At 39.3% G+C, this 24,130-nt stretch overlaps 1 protein-coding gene across 2 annotated transcripts in view; it reads right to left on the reverse strand.

The window, feature by feature from the left end:
* LOC123972935 (E3 ubiquitin-protein ligase RNF31) overlaps nt 1-24,130 on the reverse strand; it is a 40,038-nt gene that overhangs the window by 14,917 nt on the left and 991 nt on the right. For both annotated transcript variants that reach the window (XR_006825504.1, XM_046052709.1), the window contains exons 2-19: nt 22,962-23,160; nt 18,475-18,621; nt 17,997-18,152; nt 16,987-17,043; nt 15,846-16,044; nt 13,897-14,071; nt 13,211-13,344; nt 11,462-11,634; nt 8,572-8,805; nt 8,294-8,479; nt 8,006-8,173; nt 7,714-7,899; nt 6,608-6,814; nt 6,335-6,508; nt 4,692-4,790; nt 3,703-3,792; nt 2,538-2,652; nt 1,528-1,640 (exon numbers count right to left, since the gene is read on the reverse strand). Coding sequence is in view for 1 of the 2 variants with exons in the window: in XM_046052709.1 (XP_045908665.1) it covers nt 1,528-1,640; nt 2,538-2,652; nt 3,703-3,792; nt 4,692-4,790; nt 6,335-6,508; nt 6,608-6,814; nt 7,714-7,899; nt 8,006-8,173; nt 8,294-8,479; nt 8,572-8,805; nt 11,462-11,634; nt 13,211-13,344; nt 13,897-14,071; nt 15,846-16,044; nt 16,987-17,043; nt 17,997-18,152; nt 18,475-18,621; nt 22,962-23,159 (2,811 nt within the window). In the remaining variant the exon portion in view is untranslated. The remainder of the gene's footprint in view (nt 1-1,527; nt 1,641-2,537; nt 2,653-3,702; nt 3,793-4,691; nt 4,791-6,334; nt 6,509-6,607; nt 6,815-7,713; nt 7,900-8,005; nt 8,174-8,293; nt 8,480-8,571; nt 8,806-11,461; nt 11,635-13,210; nt 13,345-13,896; nt 14,072-15,845; nt 16,045-16,986; nt 17,044-17,996; nt 18,153-18,474; nt 18,622-22,961; nt 23,161-24,130) is intronic.

Genomic DNA, 24,130 nt, shown 5'->3' on the forward strand with positions numbered 1-24,130 from the left:
GTATTTGATGTAGATAATTGGTTGGGATTGGGGCTGTGTCTTAAAGAAAGACTAACTGGCTTGTAGGAGCCAGAATACTTGCTGTTTGGTAGGGGGTCAAATACTTGTTTTTCCTCATCAGATGGTTATCAATTTTTATAAATTCATATGATGTGATTTTCTGGAATTTTCTTTGGGATTCTGTCTTTCACTGTTAGAATGTACATATGATTAAAATTATAGATTGTTGCATTCTTTGTAAGTGGGCAAACCTGCAAAATCAGCAAGGGGTCAAATACTTTTTTCCCCCACTGTAGATGAGCATTTTGCTGTGACGTCACAGTGAACAAAAGGAACAAACAAGCTGTTTTCAGGCAGTTCAGAGCAGTGTTTTCTGTTGGAGATGGGAACTCCCTTTGGGGTGGACTCTGGGCTTTTTCACTTTGCAAACCTATTACATGCACAAAAAACAAAAGATAATAAACTCATTAAAGGAGAAGGAAAAAGCCAAAAAGCCTAATATGACCCCTTTAATGTACATCAAAACTATTTATGTACACTGATAAATGGTATTGCACCATACTGTATGTAGCTTTCTGATTCATTATATACTTTTTCAGCTTATTCTTTACTCCTCTATTTATTGGATCTGCATATAGCTTTCTAAATTTGATTTATAGCTGTGTGTCAGTTGTGCTTGTTCTAGCAAATAAATATTCAGACAAACAGCCGGTTCTCGGCAGACTGGCAGTGACTAAGCAGGATCATTTTAAGACACACTGATGCTATATCCAGAATGAAAAGCCTTTTCAGAATACATTTGTCTTCACCTTTCATCAAGGTTTTGATTATTTTTTGCCTAAAAGCATAAACATAAATTGTGATGTGTTTCAGAAAAGGAATTGTTGAACACAGCTTTAGTTTTGTTTCAGACAATGGGCCTCGTTTATGAAATGTTGGCGTGCACAGATTTCATCAGAACTTGGTGCACACCAGAACAGTTGATTCATTCTTTTCGTAATTCTTCTTCCATGTTTTCCTTCTATATACTGTACATTTCCACAGTGCTATTTCCATCAGTACATAATCATCCATCAGTAAAATCATTTTTACCAGGCTTTTGATTTGACTATTCTTTGATACTTTGACATTATTTGAAAACTGACTTGTTTGAGATTTTATGGTAATCCCTCAAGCCAGAATGTTGTTGGTCATATTAGTAAACCAAGGATTACTGCGCCTATGGTAATTTGGGCAATTTCTTATGCCAACACAATTTAAGAACAAACCTAATTTACAAAGACTTTCAGAACAAATAAGCCATCAACAACAAATCACATAATGTTGCATGAATCAGACATAGAACTGTTTTTTTAACAAGAAAGATCTAATTTAATTTAACAGAAAAAATATGATAGAACCAAAAATACATAATTGTATATAGGTCTATACCCCATTTGAAATTGTTGAAATAATCCGTAATTACAAATCTATCCTGGGTAGTAATTACAGCATGCTGCTCAGGACTACAGCATGCGTCAAACTTACAGTGTGGAAAGGGTTGTTGCAGCCGCTGCAGAACTGGTAACGACACTGTGAGCAGCAGAAATGCATGCAGCCTCCTTTAGACAGTGCGTACTGAAAGCGACAGTTAGGACAAGCTGGAAGAAGGGAGGAAAGAAGGAGTGATAGGCAGGACGTGAATGGTGAGCAGGAGGAAGAGGGAAAACAGAGAGAGAAGGGAGGTAGTGTCAGTTCATTATGGTAAATACTTGTAATTACTGTACAAATATGCAGACAGTGTGCATGGATTAATTATTCACTGAATGAATGTGTTTCGGCCTTGTGACTCGTGTGGTCGAATTGAAGGCAGGCTGCCTCACTAAAAAGACTAGGAGAAATTTCCTTTAAATTTCACTTGAACACCACCTGCCCAGCTTTACTTGATCTGCACTCTGTGAAGGAGGCAGGTTAAAAAAACGTTAAAAGAAATATTTAGAAAATGTAGCATAGTCAGTTCCAATCCTGGTAGAAGAATAGAAATACAGTCTGAGAACAATATGATTGGTATAAAATCTCTAAGGAAAGCAAATACTTACAATACTTACTTAAATTTGTCCTTTTGGAAATGACTGATTACAGCTAATGATTAGAACTGCATTTATACAGAGAAGATTTTGCAGACATATACAGATATTCAACTCAAATTAAGCCTTTTAAGGTGCCTGATGCGGTGTTTTTGTACACCTGCAGCTTAGTGACATTGGTGGGTATTAGTACAACCCACCAACTTCTTTTTCAAGGTTTAATAAAGTTCGGTTCAGGGAGGTGTAGTGGTTTTCTGTTACCAGTACCAGTCGTTGTATGTATGATTAATTAGATTGGGTTGTGGGCATGATGGATATACTGAGTGTATTGTTGTCTAACCCCCAGCTGGTTACATGCTGTTGTGTTTAACAGATCAAAAATCACAGCACAAGTGCTAAAAGAGAACCACACATTACCTTCAATAACTGCTGCTAGAAAATAATACTGTAGAACAGTGTGTGTGTGCTTACTAATGCCGTTGTCTCTGAGATATCCAGCCAGGCCCTGTCTCTGGTACTCTGGATCATTCTCCCTCTTCCATGACTGGTATTGTTCACAGGACAGACCTGCATGCTGAGACTCCCACTATAGAAACAATACAGAAACATGCACATACTATACGTTCCACCAGTAACAACCTGATGAAATCAATGTTTTAAAAGGGGTTAAAAGGTACTAAATACAAATTTCTAAAGTTATTTGTTTTCATTTCAGTTAAATTGGCTCACTATGTGTAACTTCTTCATTTCACTTTAAATTTTAAGAGTGGTCAGTCATATGTCCATGTTGAAACAACTATTTGTTTTTACAGTTTGTCAAACTACAGTGGAATGTGGAGTGCTGTCCATGGACATATAGCAGTGCAGACTGAATGTGAACAAATGCAAGGCTTAATGGATACAAATCTGCATTCAAAGTGACATTAGACTCTGTTACTAACATTTCAAAGATTAGTTTTGATCAATGGCACACATACAGGATTATGTCGGGCATGATGGAAAGGAAAACGACATTAATCTAAAGCCCTGTAAGCAAATTAGTAAGTGATTAGTTCAGTGCACACAGATTCATCTTAACTAATCTGAGGATTATGTCAAGCTCTGTTTCCTGGCTGCGAATAAACCGCTGTGCATGAGTAACAGCTAGGTTACTGTAATTCAAACAGTCTTTTCAGTAGTTAAGATCATTTATAATTAAGCTAAAGGAGCATTTATACGAAAACAATCATTAGATAGTTCTATCACAAATTCCTCATGGCTGCCCCTCTCTAATGCCTCGTTTAAAAAAGCCCGGGTGGCATAAAAAATAGTTTATATCACAATGTATGATTTTTTATAATTCTTTTCTAATAATTTGCATAATAGACAAGTAAAAACATTTAACACGTTAATAACTATGAATAATGATAATATGCATAATATTTTACAGTATACATTTACAAAAAAATTAGCTACTACATGAATAAGTGATACATTTGTGAGAATTATTTTCACGGCTGCAGGGAGGAAAATAGGTGATATGCTGGAGAGGCGGGAAATTATTTAGATACATTTATGTGTGTAGATGAATTAATTCAAAAAGTATATAAAAGAGAGAGGGAGATCAAGACGATGGAAAGAGCCACGTAATACTTACAGGCTTCTTACACTGAGCACAGAAACTGTTGCGACATTGAAAACAGGTGACCTTCAGCTGGTCTCCATCATAGATGAACCCATATGAACACTGAGGAGAGGAGAGGACACAGGAAAAGAGAGGAGGAAACAGGAAGAAAGGGGAGGTAACAGGAGGAGAGGAAACAGGAGGAGAGGGGAGGAAATAGGAATAGAGTGTGTGAAAGAGGAGGAGAGAAGAGGAAACAGGAGGAGAGGGGAGGAGAGAAAGAAGCAGAGAGGAGAGGTAACCGTAGAAATAAGAATTATTATCAAACATGAACAGACTGGCTTGAGAACATTGTTACAAGTGGTTAGTTGTCATTTAGCTCCATTTTATTTTCAAATACATTATTTTTTCAGGCCTGGAAAATGGTTCCTTGCGTTTAGTTGAGTAGTGGTGGTTTAAAGACAGAGAATAATTGTTAATTCTTTCATTATTAATTAAAAGCAAATGATTATAATAGAAATATCAGCTTTGCTAAAGAGACTGCACACACGTGAAATGAGTGTGACAAACATTTTTTTCTACTTTACAGACAACTATGTTTGCATCATAATGCATTTCAAGAATAGAACAAGAAATGCTGAACAAAGTGCAAAAGAGCAAGTCATGAAAGGTCATGAAGCACAGGATTAACGAGCTCCGGTAATAGGATTTCTCCCACATGAACGGGCAGAATACAAAGTTCTAACTGAGCAGTCTGATGTGTGTGCTTATTCTGTAGCAGCCTGCTGTCACTCTGCCTTCACACGCTGCAGGCATCTCAGGAACTGAAGGAGAAGCTGTTCATACAGCATGATAGCAGCTGTGGATATCAGATAATTTCCATCAAACCTGTCGGAGCGTTGCTTGGTCTGGTCATTGCACCGCCACAAAAATAGAGGCCTTAATGTTATTGAAGCTTCCAAAGATGATTTGTTTCCATAATTTGTGTGGAAAAAGCCAAGAGTGACTCATCATGTACTCACATGACAGCACCAGAGAAACTTGGGATCCTTGATTAGAGCCTGCTCGGTCAGCTTCTTATGGAATAGCTCGTAGACTTCTGGTTCCAGACACTCTCGCAGCTGAAGCACATAATAATAATAATGATAATAATAATACATTTTATTTGTAATGCACCTTTTTATTTAAGCAAATCCCAAAGTGCTACATGATAAAACAGGTAGTGCTAAAAATAAAAACATAGAGAGCATGAAAATAAAAACAAACAATAAGGCAAAGGAAATGGGCAAGAGTTCAATCAAAAGCTCTCCTAAAAAGTTGGGTTTTAAGGCCACGTTTAAAAGCATCCGCAGTCTGTGGTGCCCTGTGGTGGTCAGGGATGTACTGCAGCTTCTGAATGCTTTTCTCAGAGACCACGGTGAGGAGCACATTGCAGTAGTCCAGCCTGGAGGAGACAAAAGCGTGGACAAGCTTTTCCACATCTACAAGAGCGAGTGTGGGACAGAGTTTGGCGATGGTGGATGTAGGAGGTCTTGCAGAGATGTTTGATGTGAGCCTCAAAGGTCAGATGAGAGTCCATTTTAACACCCAGGTTGGTGGCTGATTTTGAAAGTGGAATATTTTGGCCAGAGAAGGTGATGCTGGTAATGTCAGATGACCGAACCTGGTGTAGAGTGCTGACTAAAATGGCTTCATTCTTTGAGCTGTTTAGCTACATAAAGTTTTACTTCATCCAGCCTTTACCTCCTCCAGGCAGGTGGTCAGAGTGGATGATGGCAGTCTGAGATCTGTGTGGAGATCTAGGAGACTGCTCAGAGATTGGTTGTACTAGTCAACCTACTCAGTGACGGAGGAGAAATCAGCAGAGGAGAGATGTTGCAGGTGCCGGGCTGATCTTTTTCAGGTCCCTATAGTGGATTTGACGCTTGTCTTTGGTGTGTATATATATATATATATATAAGAGTTGATAGCAAGACAGCATAAAACATCTATTAAGCTACAAATTCACAATTTTGAGTTTCCAAATGGCTCTCTGGCAAAAATACAGTCACTGTAGCAATGCAATCTGGTGTGATCCTTTAATATTGCCAAAACTGTTATTGGCAGATTAAATCCAAACTTCACACCAACAGCTATAACAGCTATAACTTTGGACTAAAATCATTTTTATTTAAATGGAATAACAAAAAATTACAATACGGTCTAGACCTCCTCAAAAAGTGCACTGAGATCATTTCTGTTAGGAACTGGTGCAAAATAAATAAAAATGACTTGAACTAAATTGAATATAAACTGGGTAATTGTGGTAAATACCTGATGAGTTTAATTTTGCTGTACTTGGTGGAAGCTGACCAATAGCAAATTGTCTTGACAGTGCTGACCCGGAGATGGCACAATGGCGGAAGCTATCATATTAGCTGGGTTACAACATCCAGTTTTATATAACCTTGCTCTGCTGATGACTAAAACTGCTCCACACAAGAGGCTCAGTCTTCAGTCAGTTCTCTGTAGAGGATGGTACAAATAAGTTTGCTTCAATTAGCACACTATGTGGAGAGTCCAAGTAGCTACTATGTCACCAAACTTTCTGACACTGTTGGATTGTTAGACTGAGATTTTACCTCCCTCCCTCCCACATTTCTCCTTGGTTCAGCTGCTTCCCTACCTGGATGTCCAGGGTGGAGAAGTAGCTGTTGAGGTGTTCAGGGTCGTTGATGTCAGGCTCCCAGCAGACCGGACACACCATGTCTTTGATGTGTTTGTCCCTTACAGCAATGGTGAAGTGCTGCTGGAAACAACCACAACACACTGAACACTGGCATGACGTCAGGGACTGCATCTAAGAGAGGAGAGATGGCAAGGTAGGTAGGTAGGTAGGTACATGACTGAAGATATGCTACAATGCTTCAAAACTCATAGACATTCACTGGCTCAGTACCTTGCTGTGGGGGAAGACAGAGAGGCAGATGGGACACTCCTTAGCCAGCACTCTCTTGATAAACTCCCTGTCGTGGGACTCTCGCACAGCCTGCACTACGTCTTCCAGAGAGTAAGGGGCGCTGTGCTCCAGAAGGAGCGAGAGGGCTAGCTCGCAGCGACCCCAGCTGGGAAGATCATAAACCGCTAGTAACCTCCGACATATGCGCTGGAAAAGAAGAAAGGAATTATGTTGAAGGACACAACAAAGACGAACTTTACACATTCTACCAACTATCCCAGCGACATTGTGCAACATTTTCTACACACATATCATGAAAGAGGCCCATTTGTTGTTAATTGTTGTAAAAATGAAAATATAATTTAGTGCAGCTTTAATAGAAATATATAAAGATGCCATTGTCCTTTAAACAAGGCTTGCACTTATTTAAGTAAGAATGATATGTTTCTGTTACCATGGAAGTTTCAGATTGACACAGAACATTGTTCTTTTATCAACCCTAAAAGTATTTTTTTGTTGTCGGGTTGAATTCACTCATTCATCTGGCCTGACAGTCTCAGTGGTTCAGGACCAAAACACATCTCTGTCTTTCCAATATGAGCTGGAGCTGCAACGATTAATTGATTATTTGTCAACTATTAAATTAATCGCCAACTATTTTGATAATTTAATAATCGGTTTGAGAAGATTTTTAAGAAAAGTTTCAGCTTCTTCAGTGTCAATATATTCTGGTTTCTTTACTGTTCTATGATAGTAAACTGAATACACTTCGGTTGTGGACAAAACTACACATTTGAGGTCATTATCTTCGGATTTGGGAAACACATTTTTCACATTTTACATTTAATAGACCAAACAACTAATCGATTAGTTAAGAAAATAATTGACAGATTAACCAACAATAAAAATAATCGTTAATTACAGCCCTAATACGAGCCCTCCTGGCCTTAATGTGGAGAAATATTTTGCATTACCATGACATGAAGGAGCTGGATGAGCAACTAAAGAGTTTATGAATTTCTAAATAACAGACTGATAACAGAATCAAGATGGCTGAGGATTGAACTTTTACAGTGACTGGGCCCAGGCCTGATTAAAAGTCTCACCTGTCTATCGGGGTGATGGATGTCTACAGGAGGCTCAGGCTTGTCACTCCAAATGCGCTTGTGGAAGGGTTCCAGTAGGGGCCTCTGCAGCAGGGCCAATGCCCCTCTCACCTCACCACCACTCTGCTTCAATACCTCATGACAGTGAGCCTCATCACTGAAGCCCAGCACAAACAGCTCCTTTACCTGCCAAGTTAGGGTGAAGAATAAATGATACCATCTCTAGACAACGAGAAGACTGATGGGATATTTTCGTGCATCTCTACACATTTTATGGAGGCATATTTGTCACCTTGGCAAGTCTGTCTCTCAGAGCTTGTCTAGCAGCTCTCTCAGTGTCGCCCCCTGCTGTCAGCCAGGCCTGCTTGGCCTCTGCTATGGACAGCTGGACCGCACTCTCTGTTTCTGCAGGGTCCACCTCTTTCCCAGGATCCTCAGCAGGAGCTTGACATGACATGCTCTGTGTTAGAGGAAAGTCAGACAGTAACAAAACACCGCTCACAGCGACAGTCAGAGGAATTTAACGATGTGATTTGTCAGGATTAGGCAGATATTTATTTGTAAAGAGAAGCGTACTGACTGTGTACTCTGTTGTGGTCTTGTCAGAAACAGACTGAAGGGAGGATGTTGTCACCAACGCCCTGATCTGGTCTAACAGCACAGGAAGCTCTGTCTTTAACCACTTGCAGGGCAGGATGCTGCTGTCCCCAGCTACCCTCATGCTTGTGTACACCTCCTCTGGACTTATTCCTTTCTTCTCCCCATCCTGACACAGAAACAAAGGACAGATACACTAGTGTACAGATAATGAATTTAGTCTAGATCCAAGGACAATGAACGGTGATGAAGGTGACTTGCTCTAATCAGCTGAATCAGTTTCAGCCCCTCCTCCTTCATCAGCCTCTGCCTGCAGGGGTCCAAGTCTTCAGGGGCGGGCTTTTTGGGTTTGATTGGCAGAGCGGGGACCCGTCTGACTGGAGAGGGAGGCCGGAGCTTCACAGGCAAGGGTGCGGGCTCTGGACGAGCCAGGTCACACATCTCACACACTGTAGCAGGAGAGTAGTTCAGATAGGTACAGAACTGACACACCCACTGGGCAGAGAGACACAGAGAGACAAAGAGAGACAGAGAGAGACAGAGAGAGGGAGTCACAAGCTATATAAAAGTCAAAACATTACCTGCAAATGTTTCTGTGTTGACTGCATACCCTGAGCTATGATCAATCTTAGTCACATCCAAATGTGATTTTGTGTAGTATAGGATCTTTAAGAGAGCCCTCCTGAATGCACTTACAGTTGAAATGATGGAGGACAAAATCCACAGTCCTCGTTCTGTGCAAAAATACATTTCAAAGGTCATATGAGTCTTCAACAGTCTGAGTTGGTCAAACAAATTATCTCCCAAAGTTACAGTCCTTTTAGTACAGAATTCCCTTTTTGTGTTTCCACAGACAGTGTTTTGTTGCAGTGGAAGGACAGTAACACAAAAAACTATAACTTTGGATGCTCGCTCGATTTGTTTAACTCAGACTGCTGAAGCCTCACACAAGACAGAAAAAAAACACTAACCTCTTAAAATTTTGAAATAGTAATAGCCTAAATATACAATTTAAAATTGTAAAAGTAATCTCCATATGTGTTGAATAGTATATTTGTCTGTCCACAAATTGCACATTTCTGCTGCAGAACAATCCTCTTTTGAATCTGTGACAAGTCAGAAAGAACAAACTCCTGTATGCTGCCTTCATGCATCATGTCTCCAGACTATCAGGCAAGAAAGAAAAGCTGAACTTTTAGAAGGTTATAATATACCTTTCAAAGTGATGTAAAATACCTGCTCTTGTCTGTTTCATCTAGAGGGCTGAAGCCCATTTCCATTTGTCATTTTAATTTTAATTTTCATCTTCAGGTACAGTACACTACATGGAATTTAAATGTGATAATTTTCTTAATTTGATTTTCCTTGTTACGTGTCCCAATCTGTATCAGGAAACCTCTTTCATATTAGCAAGGGCCTTATTCTCACTGGGAACGAAAATAACTTCTTCTCGGAGAGAAAGCCCTTTCTAAATTACATCACCATAATATTGTTTGACTCAACTTAACTTTAAATGAGCAGATGTTGTGAGTGTATTATCTGTAATATGTGTCTGATAAGCTAGTTCAGACCTGCTGAATGACACTTTAGCAATCGTATGGAATCAATCACTGTAACTGTATCAATGTATCAATGACACTTTTCTCAAATTCACCTCTAATTACTGTAATTTAAACATAAGAATTTACAGATACGCACCAGCTCTTTTCTAGGAAATGACTGGGGATGAGATACAGAAAACAGAATCTGTTATTCTCATTAAGATCTTTATTACTATCTGTATTACATCTGGTCAGCAAAAGGAAACTATGTAGTAATTATGAATTTAAATAGAGTGCAAAAGCCAGATTTAGAAATATCGTTCCCAGTGAGAATAAGGCCCTTGCTAATATGTAAGAGGTTTCCTGATACAGATTGGGACACGTAACAAGAAAAATCAAATTAAGAAAATTATCACATTTAAATTCTATGTAGTGTACTGTACCTGAAGATGAAAATTAAAATTAAAATGACAAATGGAAATGGGCTTCAGCCCTCTAGATGAAACTTTATAGATTGTGCAGGCACAATCAGACAACAGCAGGTATTTTAAATCACTTTGAAAGGTATATTATAACCTTCTAAAAGTTCAGCTTTTCTTTCTTGCCTGATAGTCTGGAGACATGATGCATGAAGGCAGCATACAGGAGTTTGTTCTTTCTGACTTGTCACAGGTCCAAAAGAGGATTATTCTGCTTCTTTACAGACAGACAGAAACTGTGTTTGTCCTTCAAGGAACCTTTGAAGAAGCTGGTCAGCAGGAAGCTTTAGTCTGGGGTCGATGTGTTTATCCTGTAGCAGCCATGAACCAGATCAGATGATGTGAGGATTCATTTTCTGAGTTGTTGCTGCAGAGCACAGTATCCCTCTGCGACTCGATCTAACTCACTCTGTTGGCTATGGAAGGAATTGATTTAAAATGACTTCTTCTCGGAGAGAAAGCCCTTTCTAAATTACATCACCATAATATTGTTTGACTCAACTTAACTTTAAATGAGCAGATGTTGTGAGTGTATTATCTGTAATATGTGTCTGATAAGCTAGCTCAGACCTGCTGTGTTGTTAAAGCCCCTGATAACTAGTATTCCCTTTAAAATTATTTGTTTAAAACTCTTAAACTGCTTCATCAGGACTGTGGTTGTGATTTTATTGGTGCAAGGATGTGGCTTCACCTTTTGTCCCACTGAGCCCTGCCAACTTTGAACCAGGGAGAAATGCGCAGACAAAAACACATTTTACAAAAGAGAATTCAGAAATCTCTAATGTAAAATTATTTAATTTGGCAAAAAAGTGTATGTTCAATTAGGACCCAATAATTCATACTAAGAAGCTCACTGAGCATATTAGACATATCAAACAGGATTACAAACAGGATGTACTACAGAGCCTGTAGAGTCCTGAAAGATTTTTTTTCTTTTAATATTGTTTGCACAAGATAATAACATGTTTGCACAAGACAAAATATCTTGTGTGCACAATTAGGGGCTCCGTACAAATGAGTAACAGACGAAAAGGTAAGAAACTGAGAGGAAGACATCACCATTATTACATTTCTGTTCTGTTAGCTTGTGCTGTGCCTCTTTTTTCAGCTCACCACAAACAGTTAACTGACCTGGCTGTCAGGGTCACCAGGCATGCCCAGTACGGGTGCTGGTGGTCTTGGGGGAGTGATGGGTGGGTGTGATGGGGTCACTGGAGGTCGTGTGGCCAAACGAGGTCTTTCACACACCTCACACAGAATACTGCTGGCTGCATTCACCATGGTACAGCTCTTACACTGCCACTCTGAGAAGAACACACACATAAATAAGTCAGTTCATTGTATTCACATTATTATCAGTCACAATCATGTCCTCAACGGCCATTACTTGCTTTCATAACAAGTAAATAAGCCGTGGCCATTGTCATGTGACAATAAAAGTGAAAATAGCGACAGGCCAGAGAAAAAGACAGAAAGTGTCCAAAGTAAAGAATCACCTGTAAAAAGGTAATGTTAGAATTTAAAGTAAATCATGATAGTTGAGATGAAGGCTAGCAAATGCAAGGCACAATTCTTAGTTGTAAATGTATAACCGTGCGTTAATAAAGTTCTCCGACTGGTTAGTCCATAAGTGGTTTTACAGTGAAAGGAGTTACACAGCTGACTCCGGTACTGAGGGCACCAAGCAAAAGTATTTCTTATCAGATGAATTGATAGAATACTCGATTACTAAAATTATCGAGGTTGTTTGTGTTCTCCTGTATTTCCAGGAAGTCAGTGAATGTGTCGAGCCTGTCACTGAATGTGTGACATGTGTAAAATCCTGTCAATCATTTATTTACAGCCCACAGTAGCCTGTATTGCGCCGACGGCTTCAGAGCGATGTGTGGACGATTGAAAATCTGCAGGCCGGTTGAGAGCTGCTTAACTTGGGCTAGAAGAGCAGGGAGCAGCGCTCCAGCTTTTGGACAAATAAACACCCGTGGTTGGACTGGATTATGCTCTGACAACTACGCCGTTTGCTCGAGGGAGGAGCTCGGAGTAAACTAACATTACTTGGGATTACAACGTTGATTTATCTTCACTCGAGCTTCTCAGCAGCTAGATTCCGTGCACATCCGGTTCAAGTGTTGTTAGCGTCGTTTGCCACTACTTCATATTTATATAAAAACCGGACAAAACTGGACATTGCTGGGAGAAAAGAAAGCGAGGAGGTTGAACTACCTGGTGAGTTCAGAAAACATGTGTACGTAACTTTATTCCAGCTATCGTTGTACTTTACTGTGACCAAGTTAGCATAGCATAGCCCTGATCGACCCAAACTCCATTCAGAAAACAAACATTTTAGAAGTTGTTGTCCTGCTGTCTTCCTGAAAGACCTGACAAAGCATGAATTCATATGTTTAACAAAACTGCATCATATTGTAGTTATTTCGGCATCAGTTTGATCCGTTTATTGCTATTTAATTTTGCACAGCAAAATGTTTACTTTGGGTTCACACAGCTGTAGTAATGGCGAGTTGTGTGTGAACACTCCAGGGATGTCCAGCGATAAAACCACCGCGAGGTAAGCGTTGCATGGATTAAATTTGCGTTTGGTCTGAATGCACAATAAGAGCTATTGTCCCTGACATCACAGCTCCCAGGGACGCACAAACCCCTCCACCGTTAAGGTGGTGATTCTGAAATTATCATGAGTGCATACTTCAATGAACACAACAAGCGTAACAACTTGCCCCAATGTAACAGCAGGGGCAGTTAGTCAAGGGTAGATGCCATAGATTTATAGATTAATTTGCTTTTGTCTCATTTTCTATTTCCAAACTAGAACGTAGTAGAATAAAGGAGATGGGATGGGATGTAATAAGAGACAAAACAGACCAGTGATGGTGGCAGGGGGAGATTCATCTGCTTTACAGCTGATCGATTCCAAGCGAGGGCGCTCACACTCCTCACACAGCACATCCTGGACAGAGTTGACTTTAGTGCAGTGAAGGCAATTCCAGGTGGAAGAACTGAAACAGAGGATGAGGGTTATACTTTAATACCAATTTGTATAAACAGAATATACCATTAGCTATCACACCATATCCATACATATTGATTTTGTTCACACATTTCTCATCTCACAGTTCACTCAGTTCCAATACTTTGAAGTCCGCTGTCTAAAGTGTCACTAGACTTTCCTGTGAGCTTTAATTTCGACCATTGCTCTGACTTCCTGTAACCTACAGAATTTGATCAGTTAAGCTTGTTTAGGGCAATACAAACCCATAAAGGAAGCACAGTCTTGGCAGCTCGGTTAACCAGCCATTAATCAGATAAAAATTCTTTTTCACTTATTCTACACTAAATTAATGACATAACTGAACTGATTCAATTATGCAGGCGTATGCGTCACAGACACATGCTAAGACCTTCCTGGTCACTAGTAAAAGGTTAAATTACTCAATGAATCCTGGAGTAAACTGTTACTTGATGAAGAAGTACTCAAACCCAGCATTGGCTGTAGAACAGTAAGATCAGAGTATTCTCAGTTTATATTGCCAGCTACTTTTGATCCTGACCTGTGACTATTCCTGTTTTGGGATGATGATGATGATGATGATGGGACAGCTGTCCGACGGTGGTTGGCCCTCTCAGGGTTGGAGTGGTACAGTCTGTCACAATCTGAGCAGAGCCCCTGGAGGCAAGTGAGGCAGTGGGCAGAGATACGGAATATTTGACAGGTAGCGCAGTTTTCTGAAACAGAGATAACAATCCACTGTGCAAAACACTTTCACAGTATTGTCTACTATAACCTATAATGTGTGAAAGAAAGTCTCAGCAACTGACTCTCTATAACCTTTAAATTTCCGGATTTGCTTAGTTGAATAGCCACAGACGTTTGGTCGAGGTCAAGGCATTAAATTGTTTCTAGGATATTTATTGAATACTGTCAACACACTCCACTTGTCTGTTCAACTGCAGACACTGAGCAACTAAAGGTCCAACTCCTCTGCTCATTAAACACCCGCTCCTTAATGTCTAAATCTATCATTATGTGTGATATAAGTAACTATAATACTATTATTTTCTATGGTGGCATTTTCAAAGGAGGAGTTAAAACACACAAGAGGGAGTAAGGGATTGATATAGTTAAGGAAGTAACTGTGTTCCTGCATGGTAAAACGACACTGCATTAGTACAGTTGCTTAAGTATATCTGTGGTATGTAGTTGCTGTGGTTGGCTAGCAAATAACAGACCTCAGTGCTGTTAGGAGGTTGAATGTTCTAGGTGAGTTCTTTAGCGTGAGTAAGTAGCTGCTAGGTGGGTGTATCAGGAGGTTAACTGCTAGTGAATTCTAAAGAGCAACGCACTGGCAGTAAAAACTGTGTCAAAACGCCCATGCATATTGTTTTCTAGTACACTGTGGTTTTAATTGCCTTGATGCATCAGGATATGCCACTGTCCTATTTTCCAAAAAAGCTATTTATCACAACCACTCCCTGGCACATCCAGGGCACAGTACTTAAATAGTACATATTCTGTCTTCTGTGTGCTACGGGCATCAAATGACGTGCATCAAATGTGCTGTGCAATGCTGCCCTTGGAGCCTTCTTAGGTGGTTAGGTGAGCACAATTAGCGATTAATTGAAATGCATCTTTAAGAATAAAAAAAAAAAGTGTTTTAACACCTCAGCTTCTAAAATATGAAACCTGTTACCTGCAAGAAACTTTTTCATCTCTTAACAATCATGTTTTTTATCAACTTTATTAATAAAGCACTTTTTAAAACCAAATTACAAATAGTTTTACAATAAAAACTACTAATACAAGCACATACAATCCAAAACAAAGATATAAAGAAGAATATTTTCAACAAATACCATCAGTTAAGAAAAAACCATAAGAGAAAAGTGAGTCTTAAGAAGAGATTTAAATGAGGACGTTGACTTTACTGTCCTGAGATCCTGTGTGATGGCGTTCCATAGCTGAGGGGCCCGGAGAGTAAGGGCCCCATCACCTTTAGTGGCAAGAATTTGGTACCATTAATAGGGCCCTGCCAGTGGATTTTAAGCCGCGATCAGGCTCATAGGGAGTTCACAGATGCAGATCACAGATATAAGCTGAAGTGTGACCATTCAAGGCATTGAAAATTAAAGAGCAGTAAAATCAAAAAACTCATGAATCTGTATACATGTATGTATGTATGCATACATACATGTATACATGTATGTATGCATACATACATGTATACATGTATATATGTGTCTCATACAGATATGTCTGTATATATCTTGCATTAAATTTGTCTTCTGTCTAAGTGCAGAATGCAATGATGCTGAGAAGACAACGTTGGTATGTGGGCTTACAAGAAAAACTAATACAGGTGTTCTGACACGCGTCATATGTCACCAGTGTGTGGCTCTTTTTACATTCATAGCACAAATACAATAGAGTGCCACCATGATGTAGACACATTAAACACTAATCTACTGACATAATCAAGTGGTCAGCGGTTTCTCGTCTCACCTGGGTGTTTGTTTGAGGAAGTGGAAAAGACCTGAATGGACCTGAGACTTTGGTGGTTGGAGGACAGAGAGTGGCCACGGCTGCCCTCTCTGGAGGAGTGATGGTGCAGGGGGAAAGCTAGAGACTTGGTCTGACTGTCTGAATGGCATGAAATGGAGGGGGAATTGTAGGCCACAGCGTCAGTGTTGAGACCCACATCCTAAGAGGAGAGAAGAGTGGGTAAAAGCTCACTTGAAATCAGAAACTTCAAAATAAGAGATGGTTCATTCAGAGTAATGTAATAATTAATTTTTTATCAGACAAGATGGCTCTATCACCTCACCAGCCCATAGTACGAGGATAAAAAAGGAGGATAATAAAAAGGGTATATAATTATAAGACTGGTCTCATAACTAATTCAATATTAAAATCATAGGGGAGCGCTTAAATAATGTATCAGACAATTTTGGTATAATTCTTTAACCTGACAAAAAGGCTTGCAGGCCTGAAGAGGCAAAGAAATGGAAAATAACTGCCCTCATAAGAGGTCTTTACTTTCCTCACATTAAAGGATAAGCTCATGGCTGTCTTAAAGCAAAAGGGAGGTGCCCATATGAACATTGAAAGAGGTTTTGCTTCCTCCTGTTCATATCACTCATTAAGAGATCCCTTCATAGTGCACTTTAAATGTAAGTGATATAGGACTAAATCACCAAAGGTTTATCTGAAGCTAAAATGTGGCTTCAGCAGTCCAAGGTAGTTAAATCAAGTGGCTATCTTCCAGTTACAGCCTTCTTGCTTAGAGGCAATTTTATACTAAAAAGACTAACTTTGGAAGATACTCACTAGATTTGACAGACTGATAACAGACTGCTGAAGGCTCATTCACTTAATACAATACATATCAGGTTTGAAACTGCTTTACTTGATGTACTCTTCGAATGAAATGCGTAACTGAAGGGGTGGTCACGGGGCAGTGGATAAGACACATGCATTTTGTGTGAGAGACCTGTGGTCGATTTCCACTGCAGCACATCCACCATGTGTGTGTCCCTGAGGCAAACACTTAACCCCTAGTTGCTCCAGAGGCGTGTGACCTCTGACAGACGCTTTGGATAAAAGCGTCGGCTAAATTAATAAATGTCAGATTTGATGGTGGTACCTTGTGTCTCAGTGTAGGGATGATTCTCTCATAGAATTCAGGGTGGGGATGAGCCTCCTGGGATCAAACCAATAACAAATTAATGCCTTTTAATTCAAGCCAAGCAAAAAGTACAATGCACCACGTACACAACCTGTACATGTTCACGTATACTAGGGCAGTGTCTTAGAATAAAGCGTTTTTTGACTACACAATCACCATATCAGCTTCTGAAAATTATCCTACAATCATTACAACAATAATTGCTGTATCACAACCAGACGGACTGGGTTATCCCATTTGCACATATTTGGTGATGTCAAAGCTCCAAACAAACTTGTGTTGAGATCGATGAAGTAGCACAGCTGTAGCTGCATTTATGCAGTTCAGGTGGTGCAGTGCAATTAGTTCAGTAGTTTTTTCAGTAAATGTGAAACTGAGCAATTCGCACGATTTTAGCTTGCAGTGGCGCACACATGCATCTCTCTCAGATGATCCGAGTCTATTTATGTAAAAACTGTAATTCGTAATATTAAGGGTCTGTGCTGAGTGAGTCTTACTAATGTCCTCCAAAAGTTCTTAAGGATGTACAAAGTCCTTTCCTTTCAGAGAATACCTGTAACCATCACAAAGCAGCAATCCTCTGTTGCTTACATGGAGAATAAATAAACAATAATACGTCATTATTACTGAGGCACTGACTATTCATATACATCCTTTATTAGAAAAAATCTGACATTTTAGTCAACTATTAGACCATCTGGACTGTATTCAGTGCGCAGGTGCTATTCTGAAGTCAGGAGTGTTCACACTTGTGTTGCCACACAGTGTTCTGTTACATATTATACAAAATAGAAAATTTTTAAAGTCTTCTTTGGCTCTACAGCAAACTAGGGAAAGTCTGACGCAGTAACAACTTTACTGGAGCAAACAGAATTATAAGGAATATTCATGCCACTTCTGCAAACCCACGGAAATCAATAAAGCTTAAGTAGCTAATAAAAATGCAAAAAATACACGCACACACACACCTTAATAAGCATTTCTAGTTCCATCCTCAGGCTCATCACTTCAAGTGTTACTGCAGCAACTCGGCCCACATCTGGATCCGTGACATCATCAGGGAAGCTGAGCCCATCTGGCTGCTGATTGGAGTAACCATAAAGACAGAGCACTGCTCGTCCTCCCTGGGAGTGGAAAGAACAAACAGGACGTGATGTGAACACAACTTTTAATGTTTACTTTCCCAAATAGTTGAGAATGAATTTAGACCTTCTTAGGTTTGTTACATAAAATAAAATGAGAGTAAAAGGGGACAGGATTAAAAGAAAATGTTGTTTAGGGACAGGGTAAAGACATATTGGGACGAGATCAGGACAAGATTGGAAGGTCCGTAAAGATTTGTTAAAATGCATTTGTATTACTTCCTATTGTTTTACAATCTTTGGACTACTTAAGTAGCATATTTTTATAGAGCACTTGCTACACTCTATAATGTGTTTTTGTTACCTGAATACCATCAACAGTGGCTCTGAACACTGGGTTGTTGTGTTTCACTGTCCTCCAATACTTTGGCCTGTTGGGATTTGTCAAGTTACAGCCATACTTTTCCAGGATGTTCAGTGCTGTAGACAAGCGCTGGACAGACGCAAGGGTCTGAAGAAGAAGGAGAGAGAATAGTTGATTTGGCCACAAGTTGAATAGCTTTAAGGTTTAAATTTAATCTGAAATAGAAACATGCTATTAATCTCAAATCCACCCATAATCTCAGTTAGGCTCTGTAGATCTGATTGGGTGTAGATTTGTATTGGTCTAAATATAAGGCAGATCTATCACAACATTGTTCACATTCAAAATGTAAATCCCATCTTTTCTCCTCTACCTTCTCAACAAAAGCAAGTAAGAGCATTTCCCAGAATGTCAAACTATTCTATAAAATGTGATAATACATTTAAAATGTGTAAATATGGTATATGTGTTTCTTATCGGAGACCTCTCCATGGCGTTGCACCTCTCCACCTAGGTCTCTCCCCATAACTCCACATACATTACACACATACATTTTAAACATTTTAGTGATTTTCCACAAAACTTCAAATGAAAAGGAACATTCATCAATAAAAACTAAATTGAAAGAATTGAAAGCATACCTCAATGATCCCATATACCCAAGTGTCAAGCTAGCATTTAAAGAGCAACACAATCAATGGACATAATTATGTCTCCTACAGTAAAAGACATTTAAAAGGATATTTTAACACATCAGGTTGCTTCAATGAAATTCAATATCCAGTGCACCAACAATGTTGTCAGCAATTTAATGAATCAAATGGAACAGCAGTCCAAGTCACTTTGTAGTGCAACATTCTCTGCAAAAGCCACTTCGCTCTGATAAGACAGCAAATTAGCGACAAACGTGGCAAGCTAGAGAACGTCGAGGCTAAACTGGCAGATCTTAAAGATCGTAGCAGATAAAGCCACATGTGTAAAATGACTACGTAGATCAGTGACACCAAGTCTACGATGGACACACACTAGCCAACCAACTACTATGGACATCTGATGTTGGACATTGGCTTTGAATGCTCTATCACTCATTCATCATATTCGACTGTTTAAAAGAAGTTAACGTAGCCACTGTGATGTCACACATTGATTTGCCTGACAGGTCACCATGGTAGCGACTTGTACAGCATACTCTGCTTCATTATCAATTTTCCTCTAAATAGGTCCATAATTTACTAAATGAACATCCTGCTGTGTTGACTTGAAACTAGCGATTGAGACCATAAAGTCATGAGGAAAGTGTTTACTGAGGTAATAAATCAAATGAGAAGTAGGGTCAGTTTCTCATATTCCATGCAATCTGACTTGCAACCAGTGGACTCACCCCCTGCTGGCCATTAGAAAGAATGCAGGTTCCCCTTGCTCATGTTCCTTATTCTCAACATCTGTTGATGGCACAGAATGTATAAAAGAGGTGGACGTAGCCCATGGGTCTGAATATTGAAGTGATGTATTTATCATTGACGTCAGTAGGTGACTCAAGCACATTTAAAGAGGTTACTTTGTCAAATACCTACGTGTGTTGACTCAGCAGGGAGAACAATAAATGAAAAAAGGTGATCTACAGGATAATACATAGTTGAAAATAATACTGAATGCCTGAGAGCCTTACAGAATTATATTCTATTATACCTTTATATTTTGAATTGTCACCTGGAGCCTGATTTCTTTGTTTTCCTCTACACTAAATGTGATCTACATTTGATAGATCCCTGGTAAATATTTAACAAACAAATAAAGAGCTATTAATTCTACTGTAATGGGCATTAATAATTCTCCTGTTATCTTATTGACTTTATTTTGACGTCTGTTGAATTCTGTTATATCAATGCTACCTATCCTACTATCAGATCACTATCTTGTCATGTGCAAAATATTAAATTCTCCTGGTAAATCAAAAGCAGAGAGATGGCATTTTTCCTACTATCGGAGGTCAACAATGGCCTCTTTGAATTTCTAGATTTTTATCAAAGCAGTGACAGCGTACACATTTGGTTGGAATCCATCCAAGTTATTTTCTTTTCCCGTCTTCTACACTTTAATGAGTTAGGTAGATTTAAAGGACCTAACTGACCTCCAGCAGTAAAACTTTCATTGAGAATTGAATGAAGGACCAGTATCCCAGGCTCAGGATGATCCCTGGACTCATCGAGAACTCATATAGGGGACAAAAGAATAAAGGAACTGAGACTACAATGCAAAATTAAATGTACATGAATTGATATGACATGCCTAGTTACTGATACAAAACAGAGTAAACAGGCTAATTTTGATGCAGGATTAACAGAAACTAAACTAAGAGGAAGTGTTTACACAGATTCCTCAATTCTGCCTGTTCTGGGGCTCCCCCCTCCTCTTCTCATCCCTCTCGGTTAAGGCAATGCACATTACTGACATGTATTGATTTTATTTTACTATTTCAATTGCTGTACTTATGCTGTAAGTGTATGCAGGGGTCTACATACGGGAAGCTGCGGGGAACATTATGAAATTCAGGGGAAGCTCTAAAATATACTATTTTTGGTGCCAGTTTTTTTCCTGTATAAATGGATTTTCTGCTGCATATATAGGTTTGTGAAATAAATAAAAGGGTGAATAGTAAAGCACTTGTCAATGTGTGTGTTTATTCTGGCATAACAATTTCCGATAATTTGTTATTGCTACTGTGAGCACCACTAGAGTGAGAAAATTATGGAAAACAGTTGTTTTATAAGGTATGAATGTAGAAATGAAAAAAAGCTAGCCTTGGGCAATTTGGATTCTTCAAAGCATAAATAATAAAACAGATTCAGATGCAGAAATAGATTAATTATTTTATTAATCTGAATAAAAATGAATGAGTCACTCTCTGTAATCCACATGTGGTGTTTAAAGGAGAAAGCTGTGAATGTGATTAGCCATGATTGTCACACACTCAGACATCACCTATAGTGTCTGATAATGTATTCTTTCTCACCAAAGATGAGGCAGTCGGCACGCATCCCACACGGCATTCACACTTTACAACACGGGACATTATTGTGAAACCAGCACAGATGTTTTGGTTCCCAGTTTTCAGGGCTAGATTATTAGAAGTCAACACAAATTCAGATGCATTCTACAATTCATATTAACCTAGATCAAAGATAACCAAACCTAGATAGAAGAAGGGTACATACGCAGTCACATATGTTTGTGAGATGCCTGAAAAACCTGGTGAGAGACTTTGATGAAATCTAGTAAACAATTAGACCATGGGCCAAGGATAGAGAGGCTAGTTTATTGTTGTTTAATTTAATAAAAGTTTTCTCAACATTTTCACTGTTTACTTATATTGTATTCAATTTAAAAAAAATACATCTGGTGTATTTCATTTTTAGCATTTTGATACAAATGAAAACATGTTCTATTAATAAAATAGCTCTGCGTTCACGTTTGTATTGGAGAATGCGCTATTGCCTGGGAACAGGGACAAAGTATCTACAGTTACAGTCTTATTAACATCATCATAAAGTGCATTACAGGGAGTCCATCCATCCATTGTCAACCACTTATCCCAGCTTACATCGGGCGAAAGGCGGGTACACCTTGTACAGGGCATTACAGGGAGTGATTATGTAAATATGGGCAACAAACAGCAACTTATTTGGATTTCATTTTAATATTGTCTCTATTTATCTACATACAAATTAGAAGTGGGCGATATGGTCAAAATCTTCTATCATGGTATATGTAATCAATATCACAGTAACGGTATATATCACAATACAGTTATTGTTCTGTAACTTAAAATAACTATAATATACTTAATTACATTTGATTATTTTCTTATTTTATTTGGTACTTCCAGACAAAAAAATACAACTCCTCCTGCTATGTATTGACAATTTCACTCTGCTTCTCCATTTTCAGCTGCTGTGGCTGCGGTTTCCATATCCTAAACCTTGGATTTGCACACATTAATCAATGTTTTTAATCTATTTTTTTCCACCAACGGAATAATAGCTTGAGACCATGTGGTTGGGGATCACAGCTTTCTCACCACATGCCAACCAGACAAGGTATAAAAATGTTCGTTGACAGAAAGGCTGCAAGTTAGTTTTGTGAAAATGACTAAGATGGAGTTAAAAGTCATGATCAGTGAAGGGCTCCTTCATGAAATACCCTGAGTTGTACATGTTTTTCAGATCTAGCGGCAGAGCTGTAACAGAGATAAACGGTTATCACAACACTTATCAATAGGCAACAAAACGACAAATGCTGTGGTCAGTGACAGCAGTTACAGCATATCAAATCCAATATGTATTTTATTTTGCAATGCACATTGATCGGCATCACTGTCAATTTGCCAGGTTTAGCTAAAGGTAACCAACAATCCCAATATGGTCTCAGGATGGATGTTATAGGTATTTCCAGGTGGGAATGTTGTATGTGCACTTGTTCTCGCTCACCTCCTTCCTGTTGCTGCCAAAGCTGTTTTCTATGACCATGGTTTCTGCAGCGATGTGGCGGTATTTGGAGCAGGGCGGTAAAGGCAGATTAGCCATAGCCATTACCCCGGCCCGCACCTCCACCACCCTGCCTCCAGAGTACAGGCACACTTCAGCCCGACTCCGCACCTCCTGCAGCTGCTCCGACAGAGACGGCATTCTACACACACAGACACACACATGCAGAGTCAGTGACTGACATTCGCATACAAAAACTATGGTTAAAACCATACCGATACAGTGAGTCACATTTCTTTTTAAAGATTATCATATATCTACATATCAGAGTCTGAGAATTGCCTCACAGTTTGGTTTAATTTCTCGATTTATCTGTGGATAGAAACAGTGGCTTTGTGGGGCTGTACTTAGGCACTGCTATGAGCTAAATGCTAATAACCTGTGATGTTTAGCAGGTATGATGTTGACCGTAAGTTGAATGTTGACCTATGGTGCAGATACGGTTCAGAAACATTTTCATATTACAGCTAAACAGTACACTAAATGTTCTGAAAACATTGAAGAGGTGAAATAGTCTACGGAGTAACAGAATCTTGATTCATATTTATTCGGCACTGCCTAGATTTACAGTTTGATCTGAGTGTCATGAGCCAAGTTTGTTGTTCTCTATGTCCGCAAAAGGCCTATTTCTAGTGAGCTCTTCTCCTTTGCCAGATAATCCATCCACCTCACAGGTGTGTCATATCAAGATGCTGATCAGACAATGGGTATTGCACAGGTGTGCTTTAAGCTGGCCACAATAAAACGCCACTCAAAAATGTGCAGTTCCTTCACACAGCACAATGCCACAGATGTTGCAAGTTTTGAGGGAGCGTTCATTTGGCATGCTGACTGCAGGAATGTCCATCAGAGATGTTGCCCGTGAATTGAATGTTCATTTCTCTATCATAAGCCGTCTCCAAAGGTGTTTCAGAGAATTACATGGCAGTACATCCAAACGGCCTCACAACCAGCATCAACCAGCAAGATTGTCTGAGATCAGCCACCCGGGCAGCTGCTTCAACAATCAGTTTGCATAACCAAAGAATTTCTGCACAGACTGTCAGGAACTGTCTCAGGGAAGCTCATCTGCATGGTCGTCGTCCTCATCGGGGTCTCGACCTGACTGCAAC

Source organism: Micropterus dolomieu, linkage group LG06 (assembly GCF_021292245.1).
Source record: "Micropterus dolomieu isolate WLL.071019.BEF.003 ecotype Adirondacks linkage group LG06, ASM2129224v1, whole genome shotgun sequence".
Classification (NCBI taxonomy): Eukaryota; Metazoa; Chordata; class Actinopteri; order Centrarchiformes; family Centrarchidae; genus Micropterus; species Micropterus dolomieu.